Source organism: Lynx canadensis, chromosome C1 (assembly GCF_007474595.2).
Source record: "Lynx canadensis isolate LIC74 chromosome C1, mLynCan4.pri.v2, whole genome shotgun sequence".
Lineage (NCBI taxonomy): Eukaryota > Metazoa > Chordata > Mammalia > Carnivora > Felidae > Lynx > Lynx canadensis.
The window spans coordinates 43,918,983-43,935,817 of record NC_044310.1 but is presented as its reverse complement, the minus strand read 5'-3'; the positions used below and the strand labels follow the sequence as shown (position 1 = coordinate 43,935,817).

At 54.5% G+C, this 16,835-nt stretch overlaps 1 protein-coding gene across 1 annotated transcript in view; it reads right to left on the bottom strand.

The window, feature by feature from the left end:
* MROH7 (maestro heat like repeat family member 7) overlaps positions 1-16,835 on the bottom strand; it is a 50,217-nt gene that overhangs the window by 9,898 nt on the left and 23,484 nt on the right. Inside the window, exons 9-15 of the mRNA XM_030323636.1 lie at positions 14,885-14,997; positions 14,370-14,546; positions 13,781-13,935; positions 11,464-11,602; positions 7,879-8,069; positions 4,645-4,782; positions 3,179-3,293 (exon numbers count right to left, since the gene is read on the bottom strand). Coding sequence (XP_030179496.1) covers positions 3,179-3,293; positions 4,645-4,782; positions 7,879-8,069; positions 11,464-11,602; positions 13,781-13,935; positions 14,370-14,546; positions 14,885-14,997 — 1,028 coding nt within the window. The remainder of the gene's footprint in view (positions 1-3,178; positions 3,294-4,644; positions 4,783-7,878; positions 8,070-11,463; positions 11,603-13,780; positions 13,936-14,369; positions 14,547-14,884; positions 14,998-16,835) is intronic.

Below are 16,835 nucleotides of genomic sequence, written 5' to 3'. Positions count from 1 at the left end.
CAAAGGAGAAATCGATGAAGTCAATTTTAGTAATACATCTTATTTGACCCAATATATCCAAAGTCTTATCATTTCGGCATGTAATCAATAAAGAGATTATTGACATATTTTAGTCTCTAAGACCTTTTTTGAATCAAGTCTGAAATGCGGTGTGAATTTCAAACTCACAACACATTTCGATTCAGACAGACACATTTCAGGGGCTGACTAGGCCCCAATGAGGCTGGTGGCTATCATATTGGACAGTGCTGGTCTAGTTAGTACCAGCCACTGGCTCCTGTCCCCACCCAGCCATCAGTGTTGGTGACGCCAGACTCTGTCCTCTCTGCCTGGCTTCCCTCTGCCCACCGTCCTCAGTGAGCCCCTCAGCTCAGGATTTTAACTGCCAGCCCTAGGCATATAACACATAAGGCACCGTCTCTAGCCTATGGCGCCGTCCAGAGCTCCTGACTTGGAAAACAGTTTGCCAGAGGCTGAACGTGTCACTCTCCAGCTCAGAGCCCCTGTGCCCCCCACTGACTTTCACCATCGGGCCCTACTTGCCCCTGGGGCCTCATTCACGCCATGCCCATCCTCACACTCTGACCGCCAACCAGCTGCTAACTAAGCTGCCCGCTGTCTGTGGAAGGACCCAGGCTTTTTGTCCTCTCTGTGTTGGCAGGATGCCCTTCTGCAAGGGCGCCCACTTCCACTCAAGCACCTTGCATGGCTCCGACTAAAACTCGGCTCCCCCTCGAAGCCATGGTTCACATTGTGCCCAGGCCTCGTCTGGGTGGACTGCCCCCTTCTCTGGGAGCCCTGAACAGGGAAACCCCAGTGCCCCTATCTACTTATGTGTCTGCCTCCTGCCACCCCTCTGCCCTCTGGGGCTTCCTTGAGAACACAAACTGAGTGCCTCTCCTTGGGTCCCTGTTACCTAACACAAGCTCTGGGGTAGAGTATGTGCTTAGAGCACACTTTCGGTGCATGAGTTCAGGTCCAACACGAAATTCGGTTCCTTTCCTCCTTAGAACTACCCTTCCCCTATGTTCCCGTGGCAGGGGTTAGCACCACCGCCCTCCCCTCTCCAACCCTAAACTGGGCATCACCCTCATCTCCTTCTTCTCTCCACCACCCTCCCACCCACGGCAGCCCCCTGCCTGGTCAGCCTCAGGAATGCTTCTCCCATCCGTTCCCTGGCCTTACCTCCACTGTAACTATTGAGGCCCTGTGTCTGTATGATGAAAAGAGAGAGCTGGGGAGAGGGGCAGGGCGGTGGATCAGAGGGGGAGGAGGCAGGAAAGGCTCCACCCACCCCTCCACCCATCCACCCAACTGATGCTCAGACCTGCTCTGTACCAGGTTCCAGGCTACACGCTAGAGATGCAGGGAAGCGTATTGATGAGGATGATGGTGATGATAATAATAACAGCAGTAATACAGCTGACTCACAGACAGTGCTTCCCAGGTGCAAGCACTATTCTCAGAGCTTCACGTGAACTCATTTAATCCTCAGCAAAACCTTATGAGGTGGGCAATTTATTATCCCCATACAATAAGCGAGGAAGCCCAGGCACAGGGGGGTTCCGGGACTTGCCAGGGTCACACGGCTCCCCTGCCGTTGGAAGAAGCAAGCACGCACATAGACAGTCACAGCAGAGGTGGCTGGGGAAGCCGGGGAGGGACACGTGAGCTACGTCAAGGTGCCACAGTGAACGTGGTGGGCCCGGCTCTGGCCGAGAGCAGCCCACGTCTTCTGGGGAGGAGGAGAAGGCCTGGACCAGGCTGAGGACACTTGCCCCAGGGTGGAGAGCCACTGCTCAGTGCTCCAGGGGAATGTTAAGGAAAGGGTAAGCCTAGAGCCCCATCGACAGATGAATGGATAGACAAAGGGTGGTATATACACACAAGGGAATATTACTCAGCCTTAAAAAAGAATGAAATTCTGAGCCCCTTTAACAAGATGGATGAACCTTGAAGACATAAGGTTGAGTGAAAAAAGCCAGACACAAAAGGACATTGTATGATTCCACTTATGTGAAACCTACAATGCCAAGTTCATAGACAGAGAGCAGAGTGCTGGTTGCCAGGGGCTGGGGAGGCAGAACGGCAGCATAGTGTTTAACGAATACGGTTTCACTCTGGGACAGAGGCTGCATTTAGGAAGGACGACGAGCAGTTCTGTGGATGGTGCTGACAGCTGCACAAGAATGTGACTGCACCTAATGCCCCTGGGATCTACACTGAAACATGGCTAAAAGGGCAACTTTTATGTTATGTATATTTTACCGCAATTTTTTTTAAACTAAAGAGAGGGAGGGAGGGAGAGAGTGGGTTTGTGTCTGGGTTTGAATCCTGGATCTGCCACTTACGAGCTGTGTGGCCTCGGAAAACTTAACTTAAATCTGTGCCTCAGTTTCCCCTTCTAAACTGGGGGATGAAATAGCATCTGCACCACAGGATTATCATGAGGATCAAATATATGTGTAAAACACTAAGAACGTGCCTGGAGGATAATAAGTGCTCAATAAATGTTACCTATTAAAAAAAAGAAATAAAGAAATAAAACCATCTATCCTCAAATAAGTAGGCAAATGTTAGCTATAATTGTTGGTGGGTGTCCTCTTCTGGATCTGACCCTAACCAACCTCCTGATTCACCTCCCCCAGCACCCCCTGGTACCCTCCACACATTCAACTCAGCTTAGATGTTACTTCCTCCAGGAAGTCCTCCCTGATGCTCCCACCACCACCACCACCTCCAGTCTCCTTTCTTCCGCCACAGCCTGGACTTCCGCCATCATAGCACAGGTCACTCCATGGCACCCCATGTTATAATTACAGTGTCCTGCGGCTTCCCTACCGCATTGAAAATTCCTTGAGGGCTAGGCAGAGTCAATTTCATATTTGTACCTCCAACCTTGCAGGTCTGGTGCCCAGCACATGGCACTGCCCAGCAAAGGCTGGGGTTGCCTGGGCATGAGGGGAGTCTGGGGGAGAGTAGAATGGGGTGAAGGGGTGGAAAGAGGAGGACCAAAGGGAAATTCTATGAGGCCTTTGTATTCTAGAGCAATCACGCTCATGAAACTCTCAGTTGTTAAGTACTGTTTGCACAGGAGAAATGACTGGTCACGTGAACTGAGGTCTGTGCTCCGGGAGGCCCAGGGGAGCCTTGCCCGGTGCCCGCTGCCCCTCGGTACCTCCACGAAGAAGGCGGTGGCAGTGATCTTGTGCTTCTCGTCGCCTCTCTCCAGGAGCGGGATGAGCAGGTAGAGGATGCGGCAGAGCTCCTGGCAGGAGTAATGCACCATGGCCCTGGGGGTGAGGAGGGGCGAGCAGTCCTCTCAGGCTCTCCAGCCCCGGGGGCCTGCTGGGCGGGGTCTGGCCTGGCACTCTAAACTCTGGGCAAGTCAGGGGCACCTGGGGGCCTGTGTTCCCAGGATTTCCCACCCCGACAGGCTCTCAGAGGCCACCTGGTTTAACTGCTTTGTTTTACAGATGGGGAAACCGAGGCTCAGAGTGAGAAAGCTCGCCCAAGAGCACAGAGCATACAGCCCTTTGCATGATGCCTAGAGCACAGGAGGTGCTCAATAAATGCAGTTGTATCATGAGACCCCCGGGGACCGCACCATCCTGGGCACTCAGGGCGCAGGGTTAAAGAACAGATTGTAGGAGCCACGTCACTGAAATCGAGGTACACCTTCCCAACCTTATGCGAGGCTGTATATGGTTGCAAGGGAAGAGCCTGGTCTGGATCAGGAGGTCATCTCCCAGCGTTGCCACTTCCTAGCTGTGTGACCTTTGGTGCATAACTGTCCCTCTCTGCACCCTGGCATCCTGCTCTTTAAAATGTGCGTTGAGGGGCGCCTGGGTGGCGCAGTCGGTTAAGCGTCCGACTTCAGCCAGGTCACGATCTCGCGGTCCGTGAGTTTGAGCCCCGCGTCAGGCTCTGGGCTGATGGCTCAGAGCCTGGAGCCTGTTTCCGATTCTGTGTCTCCCTCTCTCTCTGCCCCTCCCCCGTTCATGCTCTGTCACTCTCTGTCCCAAAAATAAATAAACGTTGAAAAAAAAAAAAATTAAAATGTGCGTTGATAATCCCTGCCCACTGGTCAGCATAATGATAGTGAAAGCTAACCTGTGTTGAGCTCTTGCCATTACCAGGGGCTGTTCAAAGTACTCTATTCAACCCTCATCCCAAACCCTGGAGATGGGTCCTATTCCTATTTCCACACTACTGATGGGCACACTGAGACACAGAGAGGGGAAGGAACTTGCCCTGAGACACACAGCGGGGAGGGGATGAGCTGGGACTCAGACGCAGGCAGACCGACGCCAAGGCCCCACACGGAAATACTAGACCACCCCACCATTTCTGTATTAGCGTGGGCACCGATGTCCCAAGACCGCGAGAAGAGGTGCTTTGTAAGTATACTAAGTGCTCCACAACTGCCGGGCACTGTCATAGCCACAGCCTCCACGGACCGTGTGCCATTATTCATGTGTGTGGCATCCACCCGCCAAGATAGGCGATACCCCGCCGTTCAGAAAACAGGTGATGGACCGAGGGAAGGGTCTGGCCCAGAGACAGACGCGAAGCCACGTGTGTGTGAAGATGCTGGGGTCTCTGCCTCCCTGTACCCCCTGCCCCAGGGAGCCCCAGCCTCACCTTGCCAGCAGGGACACTCCGCGGTGGTGGTTCTCGGCCTGCCCCATGAGCTCCCAGCCGCCCTGGTCCTCCAGAAAGGTGACCTCGTATGAGCAGCCCATCCTCAGCAGCAGGGTTTTCACCACTTTGACCACCCAGCTGCCAAGACAAGGGGGCTGAGATCTCCCGCCACCTACTCCCACAGGCCGGGACTCCCTCCCAGCAGCTCCCATCTGGCCAGACCCGCATCTCTGGGCCATGCTGATTGTTAGATAGCGATAACTGGTGTCTCCAGACAAAGAGGCTTTTTAAAAATGATTGTTAGCTTTGAGAAAGAGAGTAAACAGAAGCAGAATTCCCTTCCTTTCAGAAATGCTGCTTTATCTTCCCGTTTCTCCTGAGCCTCTTCCCTAGAGGGAGAGGTGGGGGCCAGGCCTCCCCAGCTGAGCCCCGGTGTCCTGCCTCACTCGTCCCCACTCCTTCACGCCCATGACCCGGCAGCGCGCTGCAGGACAGTCCTCTCTGCTCACTTGTATAGTCACCTGCGCTGGCCCCGAGTCCTTCACCCCCTCAGGGCACGTAAGGAGTGATTCGCCAACCTGGAGGCACTGAAGGACCCCTCCCCCGACCCGGAAACAGCGGCGCGTCAGGCCTGGTCCGGCCTCTCCACGCTTCCACCGTTTCCTCCAACAGCCTCCAAATTTTAACAAAAATGCCGCTACCCTTCCTCCTTCCTCCCCACCCCCTCCCAAAGATACAGCGCTAGGAGCCCCCAAGTGAGGTCTGTGCTGCTTTGCAAAAAAGGGGAGGCGACCCTAAGAGGAAGTCTGGGGACGGTGGCGCGGCTCCTTTGTCTCCCCCAAACACCCACTCCGCGAGCGTCACCTCCCTGGAAGGTTCTCAGCTTTTCCCAGCAAAGCGGAGCATGTGTTGCCCTGACCCTACAGCGGGATGGGGGGGGCAACGACCCAAGGCGGAGCAGGGTCCAAGTGCGGGGCTGCCGCAGGGCGCAGAAGTGGACTTCATTACGCGGGGCGGGGGACGCTCCCCGGACAGCCCGGCTCAGGGAGGCCACGCTCTTCATCGTTAGACAGTCGAGAACTTCTCTGCCACGTGCTCCCCTTCCCTCCCCCACCCAGCGCCTCCTCTGCTTTCCTCTGATTCTGTTTGCCCCGGAGCCCGCCGGCTTTCTGAGTCAGGGGTGCCGGCCTCACGAGTGCCAGCGGAGTCAGCATGGGTGGCCCGGCCTTGGCACGCGGTGTCGCGCTGGGATGCGGTCCTGTTTGTCCTTCCAGCACACCTGTGGGGCAGGAAGACTGCCCCCATTTCGTAGGCAAGAACACCAGGCCGCCAAGAGGCTAAAGCAGTTTACCCAGCGGACACAGCCTAAATGATGGAACCAGCACTCAAATCCAAGGTGCTCTAACTTTAAGTCCCGCCACACAAGGGCTCGCCCTCGGCCCCTCAACGTGTACCCCTCTGAGCATTACACAACAGAAGCCAAAAAAGAAAAGACTGACAGGGGGCACTTGGGTGGCTCAATAGGTTAAGCGTCCAACTCTTGATTTCCACTCAGGTCACCATCTCATGGTTCATGAGCTCGACCCCCACGTGACAACGTGGAGCCTGCTTGGGATTCTCTCTCTCCCTCTCTCCCCACCCCCTGCCCCTTCCTCTCTCTCTCTCTCTCTCTCTCTCTCTGCCCCTTGCTCACTTGCATCCTCTCTCTCTCTCAAAAAAAACAAAACTTTTTTTTAATGAACATTAAAAACAAAAAGACTGATAAACTCAACTACACACAAACGTAAACCTTCTGGATGGCAAACGACCATGAAATGTTGCAGGTTAAGTGACAAACTGGAACACGAGTGACAAAGACTTAACGTCCTCAGCACAGAAAACGCTCTCACCAGAAAAATCCCCAGCAGTCCCGTATAAAACGGAGCAAACACCGCTCACAGAACAGGAAACACAAACGGCATTTCACCTTCCACCTCATTCAAAATAACAGGGGCGCGAATGAAAATCACAGCGTTTTTTCCAACTTTCAGATCCGCAGAGACAAACGTGTCTGTTCCCTGGTGCCGGCAAAGGCGTGGGACAGTCATTCTCACACACGGCTGTACTCCGTGCCCTCTTGGGAGGGCGCTTCGGCAAACTGGGTGCCGCAGGGGGTGCTGCCGTGTTCCCCTTCATCACTCACTGCTCACCAGCACTTTCCACTGCGCATGCCTGTTCCAGCTCGAGATTTCGATGCAGGGACCCTTGGACACGCCCATTCTACTTTCAAGAATTCGTCCTACATGTACAGTCACGCCTAGAGACATACACACGAGCTCACTGCAGCACCGTCTGTAAGTGCCAAGGGCTGCAAAGTACCTAAATCGAGAGGATCCTGGTTAAATAGACTATGGTACCTTGAAACTGCACTTATAGGGATATTATGCAGTTGTTAAAAATAATGAGGCAGCTCTATATGTATGATCTCCAAGATATAGTAGCTGCTCAAAGCAAAAATGTCTAACTGTAAAGTCCGCTACCGTTGGTATAAAAACAGAAATCTAAATGTGTGCTTATCTCTGCATAAACCAGCTGGGGAAGGGTATGAAAGAACCCGGTTTTTCTGGGGAGGGTCACTGGGTAAGGAGAGGAAAGGAGACTCACCTCCAACGTCTTTTGAGACTTTTACCCATGTGCGTATATTACCTACACCGGTTAATAATTAAAAATAAAATGGTGGCTGGGGGGGCGGGTTCCTGGGGGCCTCAGTCGGTTAAGCGTCTGACTTCGGCTCAGGTCATGGTTTCACGGTTCATGAGTTCAAGGCCCGCATCGGGCTCTCTGCCATCAGCCCAGAGCCTGCTTGGGATCCTCTGTCCCCCACTGGCTCTGCCCCTCCCCCACTTGCACGTGGGCTTGCTCTATCAAAAATAAACGTTTGAAAAGGTACTATATTAAAAAATAGAAAATAAAATGGTGGGCCGTGGATACAACTCTAATACAAATAATATCTCTAGAGAGCCCGGGGGAGAAACGAAACTGTGAGCTGATTGCTTGCCGTTGTCCAGTGTCAGCCAGAGCCTGGCCCACACATCACAGCAGGTGCTCCCAAACAGTTGTTGAAGAAATGTACTGGCTCTCGTAAAAGTGTGCTTCTGTTTTCTCCTTTAGTCCCAAAGCTAATTTCTACTGATCGATCGCCCTGAAGACGCTCGAAAGGGCCCTCGTTGGGTGGCTCCCCCCCAGTGGACATACCGCACGGGTACGAAGACGGAGGGCTGGGCGTCCTTCTTGGCGTCCTTGCGCAAAGCCACGCGGCCAGGCAGGTTGAGGCCGATGTGGTAATGGACCTGAATGAGCAGGGCCAGGAGCAGCTGGGGGTAGACGCGCCTCACGAAGCCCACGCAGCTGCTGACCGACAGGAGCTCGCACAGCCCGCTGGCTGCCTGGGGGCGGAGGGGAGGCTGGCTGCAGGCTCCGGTAGGGGCCCGGGTCGCTTCACTAGCAAGCTGGACCTGGACCTTTGCTCTTCTCAGGCTCGGATTGGGAGAGACCAGAGGCGCCTGGTGGCTCAGTCAGTTAAGCCTCCGACTCTGGGTTTCGGCTCAGGTCGTGATCTCACAGTTCATGAGTTCTAGCCCCGCATGAGGCTCTGTGCTGACAGTGTGGAGCCTGCTTGGGATTGTCTCTCTCCCTCTCTCTCTCTCTGTCCCTCCCCTGCTTGCTCTGTCTCTCTCTCAAATTAAGTATATTAAAAAAAAAATTTTTTTTAATTGGGAGAGCCCAGCTCTCTACGCCCCCTATTGCACCCCAACTCCTGGCTCTCCGGGTGGGCCCTACACCAGAACAATAGCCTGCCTCCTTGATGTTGACACAACCCTGGAACAATCATGGTAGAGGGATCCTCTCCCACCTTTTGTCAGGTGGAGACTTTTAAAAAAATTTTTTAATGTTTGTTTATCTTTGAGAGAGACATAACCCGAGAAGTAGATGCGAGGCTCTGAGCTGTCAGCTCAGAGCCGGACTCGGGGCTCAAACTCATGAACCCTGAGATCATGACCTGAGCCAAAGTTAAGATGCTTAACCGCCTGAGCCCCGCCCAGGTGCCCCTGTCAGGCGGGGTCTTGATCCCGTTGTGAAGGTGGGGAGACAAACTCAGAAGGGAGAAGACACTTACCCATGGTCACCCAGCCCTTGGGAGCAGGGCTGGGACTCAAGTCCCAGGTGTCTGGGACTCAGACACCAGGTACAGGATGCCCTACCTCTTCCTCATTCATAACAGGCACAGAGACCGTGAGGGGGCACCCATTGCCCCTTCAGTTTGGCCCATTAAACCAGGCCACCCTCACTGGATCCCCTGGTGCCCAGCAACCAAGAGAAATAAACCCCAGCCTTGAGTGGGAGCCAGCGAGGCCCAGACCTCGACTCTGTCACTCCACGCCTACTGATCACGCCCCTGCCCCTTCCATCCATGACTCCCCACACCAGCCCGCCAAAGTCCCGGAAGCTTGGTTTTGTTGGTATTTGACCCACGATGCTCCCTGGGACCTGACGGGTGCTCACCTTCCAACTTCTCCGCCTGCTATCCAATCTGTCCTGGCCTGAGCCCACCTCCCACTCGGCCCACTAAGGCCTAACCGGCAGGAGGAGAGTGCAGGGGCAGGGGGAGGTGACAGGCGGGGGTCACAAGATTGGATGGCTCATTCTGGTCCCACCACTCCCTAGCCCTCTTTGGGCCTCAGATTCATTCATCCTCTGTAAACTGGGGTCTCTGGTCCTCTTCCCGCCAGCCCCACAGGCGATGGAGGGTGAATAAGGGGAGGGGTGGGAAAGAAGCCTTCTTTACGAAGAAATGGCCAAGATCCATACCCCCAGGAAGCCGCCCAAGGGAGAAGCCTTGGATTGTGAAGCTGGCATGTTCCCAGGGAAACAAGTCACACAAGGAGGGCTGGGTGGGGACCACGAATGGCAGTTTGTACTTTACAGCTCGGAAAGCCCTTCCACACACACTATTTCACTTTTCCGAACAGGTAAGATAGACAAGGCAGGAGCTATTACTGCCCATTTTACAGATCTAAATACCAAGGCTAGAGATGGTTAAATAGTGAGGGAGCGGCAAGCTAAGCTAAGCTTCTGGGATTCAGAGCCTTTACGTTTTTCAGTAGACCAAAGATAATGCTTGTATCCAAAGAACACGGTCAGCAGGATAAAGAGAAGTCTCTAGTGATGTGCTACAGGGCTCTGCTCTTGGCTCAGTCTTGCTCAAATGGTTTGTCAACACCGTAAGATAAAAATGAGTCCGCACTGTATCCATGCTCGGACTACGCTTGAACAAAAAGCACAAACGGGTGACTCAAGAATACACTAACACACAACGACTGAGAGAGGAAACGATGAATGACCAAATCAGGGAAGGAGCGGGTGCCCATGCCTTATTCGTAGAACTCAGTGCTGGGGGAGAGGGGCAAAGGGACACGGTGGCAAAACGCAGGATTCAGAGCTAGGAGATCAGGGTCCAAGCCCTGGCCCCACCACTCACTAGCTCTGTGACCTTGGCTAAGACCTGGGATGTCATCGAGCAACACTGTCCTCCTCTGTTAAGGGGTAACATCACCCACCCCTCCACCCACCATGTCTTTGCTTCTCTCCACCAGCATGCCTTGTTCTCTGCTGAATCGCCAGAATTTATGTGTGCCCGGCACACAGTAGGTGCTCAATTACTGTTGTTGACTAAATGAATCAGTTCAACAATTTTTTTACTGTCTACTATGTACCGGTATAGGCTAGACATTAGGGATATCCCGGTGGGCAAAACAGGTTCAGGCACTGAATTCGTGCATCTCACAGATTACTCAAAGGACTCCACACACTATTGTCAAATCACAACTGGGGTAAACTCTCCCAAGATAAAGTATGTGAAGCAAAGTATAAGATGCACAGATTTGATCATGTCAGGGAGATAAGGGCGGGCTTCCCCAAGGAGGTGATGCTTGACTTGAGAGCTGGAGGATAAGTAGGATTTAGGTTAGTGGAGAGAAGTTCAGGAGAGAGACAGCATGTGCAAAGGCCCTGTGACAGAGATTGCATAGTGTGTATGAACTTCTGACGAAGAACAACAAGGCTGGGCTTAAGTAAGAGGGACCACGGAGTGTGGTGAGGCTGGCAAAGGGTGCACGGCCTTAAGCACAGGTAGGGACACCGTGCTATTCTCAAGGGCGATGGGAAGGCATTGAGGGTATTGAGAAGAGCAGAGGTGCATTTTCAAAGATTTTTTGGCTGCGGTACAGATTGTAGGAGGAGCTGGAGTGGAAGCAGGGAAATGAGCAGGGGTATTATCTAGCTGGCTAGGACCAAGGTGCCAATGATAGAAGCGGAGAGAAATCTATCCTCCCACCCAGTCACCTTCCTGCAGTCGCATTGCCTCCTGTGTTCTCAGGGCTGACCTCTGAGTCTGGCAGCCACCTTCTCAGCCACCATAGGGAGCAGACTTTATCATTTCCATTTACAGATGCAGAGACTGAGCCTCAGGGAGGTGAAGTGACTTCCTTAGGTCACAAAATACTAACTCAGCAAAGCCAGATCTCAGACTCAGGTCTGTGTGTCCCAGGTCATTCGGTCTCCTCCTCCCAGGCTGCTGCTGTCCCTGTAAGCAGCAGTACTGGGCCATCCAGTGGGTCACAAACAAGAGCCCAGGGATGGACAAGTGTGCCCAAGGTGCACAACTAGTTCCTGGCAGAGCAGGGCACTAGAAGCTGGGTGTGCTGAGCTCAGCTCAGCAGGCAGGGAGGAGGGAGGAGCCTAGGACCAGGCAGTCATGGGGTAGGCGAGGTGGGTCCTCACCGCTAAGGGCACGATCGAGGCCCGGCCCTTCTTGGTGAAGGGCTTCTCCTTCAGGCTCGTCAGGAGCAGATCCAGGAGGTCTCGGATATCACAGCTGGGCTTGCACAGTATCAGCTGCCTCCACATCTCTGCGCCATTGCTGGGAGGTCAGGGGTTGGGAGATGGTTAGTGGGGACCAGGGCACTAGCCCCACCCAGCCTCTCAGCAGTTTTGGGAAGAAGACAAGATGCCCTCGAAATGGCACCCATGGGTGAGTCAGCAAGGAATGGTCCAGAAAACACTCTCTAAGAGGCAGGGGGCTAACAATTATTGAAAACCCTATTTCCCATATCGTATCAGGTGCTTTATACACGACTTATTCAGCAAATATGGAGCACCTGCTATACGCCAGGCACTAAGCAAACCTCTGGGCATATAGCCGTGAACGAGATATTCAAGACATTCAAGGTCACTGAATTCTCAAATGACCCTCGAGGTGGGTTGTTATTCTCATCTTACAGATGGGAGTTGAGGCTCAGAGAGGTGAAATCACCAGTCCGAGACTACACAGCTAATGAGCTACAGAGTCAGGAAGTGACCAGCCTTCAAAACCTGTGATCATTCCTCTATGCCAGGGGGGCCCCTTAGGACCTGGACCTTGCATTGGTCACACAATCTCAAGGAGTGCCTGCACCTGTCCCCTAGAAGTCAGTACTCCAGGCAGGGGAGAGCATCTGGGCCAGCCTGTGAGCACTCCTGTCACGGGGAGCTGAAAGCACTGACCGGCCAGTGCACTAACGGGTTAACAGAACCCTTTCCCCCTTCTGCATGAGCATGTGAACCTTCCATTAACTTTCCAGCTCTGTTCCCCTGGAAACATGATAAAGATAGTATGTCAACTATGTTGCTAGGCAACATCGCTTATAGTAAAAATGACCCAATTGGTAAATTGCATCTGGGCTGGGAGGAACTATAAATTAACTCTAAGAACCGATGAGGACGCTGTAGCATTGAGCTTCCCGGGGTGCGGTGGCTCTTGGGACGGGGCTCGCCCCCCGTGGGGACCCCAGAAGCCAAGTCTATAGAGCTTTTGTGAGAGACAGTGGTTCCCAGGAGGCCTGAGCCATCTAAGCCAGGGCAGCTCCTATACCCAAGAGAGGCCCAAGAGACCAGCTCTTAAGCCCCGAGTGGGGAATGTGAGGCCTCCAGGGCACAAGATGTAAGGAGACCCTCTCTCTGGGGCTCATGCAAGTGGAGGTGTGGCCCCTGAGAGCCAGGCCACCTTAAATTTTGTCCCAGTGCTGTCTGGCCCGCTGCATGGGCTGCTGCGAGGACTCCTGGGAAGAGGAGCCCCTGTCACTGCTCTGTCCTATATCCTGAGTGACTCCGATGTCAGGTGTGCCCTCCCTCCCCCCCGCCCCCCGCCACCGCCGGTCTTATGAGTCTGAAGGTTTAGTGATTCCAAGAAGAAACCCTCTGGGGTGGGGGTGGGGTGGCCAAAAAGGGTTAAATTCTTCCGGGTGGGAGGAGGGGGATGTATCACCCTGGCCCTCACCTTCCTAACTGATCTCCCTGGCCTCTGTGAATGGTACCAGCTGTCCCCACTAGACACACCTCGTCACACAGCCCTGCACAATTCTGCCCTCATGCTCAAACAACCATCTTAAGGCGTGGGTCCCACAACTTGCTGCCTTGTTCTGTTCATTCAGAAACGCGTGGGCATGTTTCCTGGACTGGGAGGCTGGAGCAGTCAGTCTGGCCTCTCTGGCCACGGTCCCCTCTGCCCTTCAGGCCCCTTGCAGCGTCCAGCCCTGGGCAGGCACTTAGCTCAGCTGGCTGCACTACTTGTCACAGCCAGCCATCTGGGGTGGGAATTCTGCAGGGAGTGGTTCCCCTTCTGCCTCTAGGGGAAAACTGAAGCCCAGCGCGGGCAAGTAAACCACCCAAGACCACACAGCAGGTGGAGGCAGGGGCAGGACCAACACTCAAGCCTCCTTTCTATGGCACCCCTAGAGCTCTGGGCTTGGAGCTGGTCAAATCTGAGTTTAGGTCCTCATCCTGTTGCTTGTTCACTGGGTGCCGAGGACAAGAGACCTCCCCTTAGTTTGCCCATCTGTAGAATGGGGTTGTTGTACCAAGGAGAGAAGGTATTAGCGCCCTGCACGGACATATCCAGTGCTTTGGAAATGCTGAATGGCTGTCAGAAGCACCACAGATCTTACGGAAAAGCGACCAGCTGGGAGGGCAAGGGCCTTCTCTGGGTGGAAGGACAGGTTCCTAGCCCAGGATGGGGACTGCTCCAACCTGGGAGTGGTGGCGGGAACCCCTCAGTCGGTACCTGTCCAGCGGGAGGGGACACGTGAGCAGGGCCACGACCACCTCGGTCATGGAGGAGCTGGCCAGGAGGGAGACGGGCAGCAGGGCCACCTCGCGGGCCCGTGGCTCCTGGATGTGGTTCAGCTGCATGTAGATGGCCTGCATGATTTCTGGGATCTGGGGCACAGCCGGGGGCGGCCGTGAGCAGGCGGGTGGCCGGTTGGAGAAGGCCCGAGGCAGGCATGGGGAGATCATGGAGATGAGAGGAGGAAGGAAGTGGGGGTGACAGGATAGAGTGGCAGGGGAGAGGAGAGAGAGAGAGGAGGGCCCCAGGAGAGAGAGGGGAGAGAGGGGGGAGCGGCATGCCTGTTCCTTCCCTGGGAGACAGCCAGGGGTCCTCACTGCCCTCCCCACCCCCACCGGATCAAGTGAGTTCTTTCTCACCTGCAAGTCGAGGCACCTAGAACTCACCACCACCACCACCCCTGCCCCGCCCTGGTGCCTTGGGGTTCCGGCACCCCCCATCCTGCCACTGCCAGATGGCCGGTCCCAAGGGATGAGCAGGCCCTGCGGGGTCTCCCTGCCCAGCCCCCGCCCGCAGGGGGCCTTACCACCTCCACCACCCTGTGGTGGTACCACTCCAGCACCGAGCTGATGGTGACCTCCGAGGCCAGCTGCATCATCTCCCCCAAGTCCTTCTCCCGGGCTTCTGAGCTGCCTTTCAAGCCTTCCAGGGCTGCTAACAGCAGGTCCTTCACCTGCTGGGGTCCCAGGAAGTCTCCAAATTCCTGAAACAGGCACAGAGGCACTGACACCCATGGACAGACCCCTAGCGACGCACGCAGAAGTCAGCAGGCAGGCCACGCATACTCCGTTCATCTGTGGGTGTCCAACCCTTTGGGGAGGAGCTACAAAAGAAGGGGCGACATGGCCCCTGCTCCCAGAAGAGGGGGTATGCTTCTGGGCACAGACCAGGGGAGGTCGGGGCACTCGGGGTGGGGCCCATGTGGTTGGGGAAGGCTTCCTTAAAGGGGACTTGAGCTTGGAAAGAGGGAAGGCGGGGAGAAGGCACTGGGGCGGGCTGTTCCCAGGAAGGCCCCGGGGCTGATGGGCAGCAGGCGGTCACCGCGATCACACGCAGAATATTCTGGCATGGGCAGACAGGGTTGTAGGGCCCCAGGAATCGCTTGTTGCTCTCATACAGCTCCTTCTTATTGGTCTCTTCCTTATCTCTGGCTCCTGCAAGAAGAAAGCCTGCTCCGTAAGGCCCGACCACCCCCCCCTTTTTTTCTTTAACTTTTTATTAAACATAGATGTAGGAAGTACGCAAATCGTAGGTAACCAGCTTGGCCCATTGTTACGTAGTGAATACGTTCATGTAAGCCGGCACCCAGGCCAAGAAACAGAATGTGGTCAGCGCCCCAGAAGCACCTCTTGGCTCCCTTTCAGTCCTCTGTCCCCTCCCCTACCCGGGGTGACCACTGTCCTGGCTCCTAAACCCACAGGTTAGATGTCTTGGTGCCGTGTCACTTTCCACGGTGTGAAGACACCAGCATTTATTTCTCTCTCCTACTTCCGACGGACATTTGGGTCGTCTCCAGCGGTAGTGCTGCTCGAACATTCTGGTATGCCTAGTCCGTGCCTTTTGGGGAATGTCAGGCACACATTTGTTAGGTACGTAGCTAGGGGTGTACCTGCTGGGCCCTAGGGTGGATCTAGGCTCAGCTTGAGGGGATGCTGACAAATGGTGTTCCGGTGGGGACCAGACATGCGTCCACGGGCGGGGCACGAGGGCCCCCGTGGCTGCACATCCCATGAAGCGAGCTGTGCGTTTCCCGTTTGTTGTCCTGGTGCGTGTGTAGCGATACCTCTACACTACCCTGGCCTTCCCACACTCCCTTTTCTGCCTTTTTTCCCTTTAGTGCCCATCATCATCTGACTTTATGTATTACTTGTTTATTTGGTTGTCTCCTGACGACAAGAAGCTAAGTTCAATAGGGAGGATTATTTAACTTCGTTGCTGAATTTTTGGTGTCTAGAATAGACCTGGCATGTTTTTTGCTGAAGGAAACATATTTCAGGCTCGTTTCCTAAGGCCTTATTGTGGCCCAGCCTGGGTCCTACCTGGATCCCCCCCAGGGTATGCAAGACATAAACAGAAGAAAGGGCCGTCGAGGCAGAGGGACTATATGGACCAGATGTGTGGGTTGTCTGTAAAGGGAGGAAGCTTGACACCTGGAATCAGACAGACCCAGGTTCAAAGCCAAGCTTTGCTGCTGGCTACCCTCAGTGGGCGTGGACAAACCACGTCACCCTTGAGAATCTAACAGTGCGGGTCTGGGGGTCACCAGAGAAAATACAAGATACCCAGTTAAATGTGATTTCAGATTGCCCGGTCACTCTGCCTCCAGAGCCAGGAAAGTTGAAACAACATGCCGAAGTCCCTTGGGCAAGGTCGGGACTGTGGAGAAAGGGCAGGTAACAGCGGAGACTCTGTGCCCCTAGGTTCAGTGCCAGCTGGGTGCCTGTGTCAGCTCATTTCACGTCACCGGCTCCCTAAAGCTGGATCCGGCATTGTTCTCCCACCTGCAGGTCTTAGCTACTCCAGACGCTAACATGGGACCTGTTCTTTGTTCATTCGTTCAATAGAAGATTCACCGAGCACCCACCCCGTGCCCAGGCCCAGGGCCGGGCCTTCGGAATGCGGTGGTGAATTAAGACACAGCCTTGCCCGGCTCTCAGCACATGAGGGCTACCGTGCCCGAGTGGGCATATGGTGCCATCGTAGGGCTGTGCAAATGGGAGTCACAAATTACACTTGGGCGCCTGGGTGGCTCAGTCGCTTGAGTGCCTGACTCTTGATTTCAGCTCAGGTCGTGATTCCAGAGCTGTGGGATGGAGCCCCGCATCGGGTTCTGCGCTGAGAGTGAGACCTGCTTAAGATTCTCTTTCTCTCCCTCTGCCCCTCCCCCACTCATTCATTTTCTCTCTCTCAAAAAATTTTTTCGTAAATAAAAATAATTGTTAAAAATGACACTGGAGGGGCGCCTGGGTGGCGCAGTCGGTTAAGCGTCCGA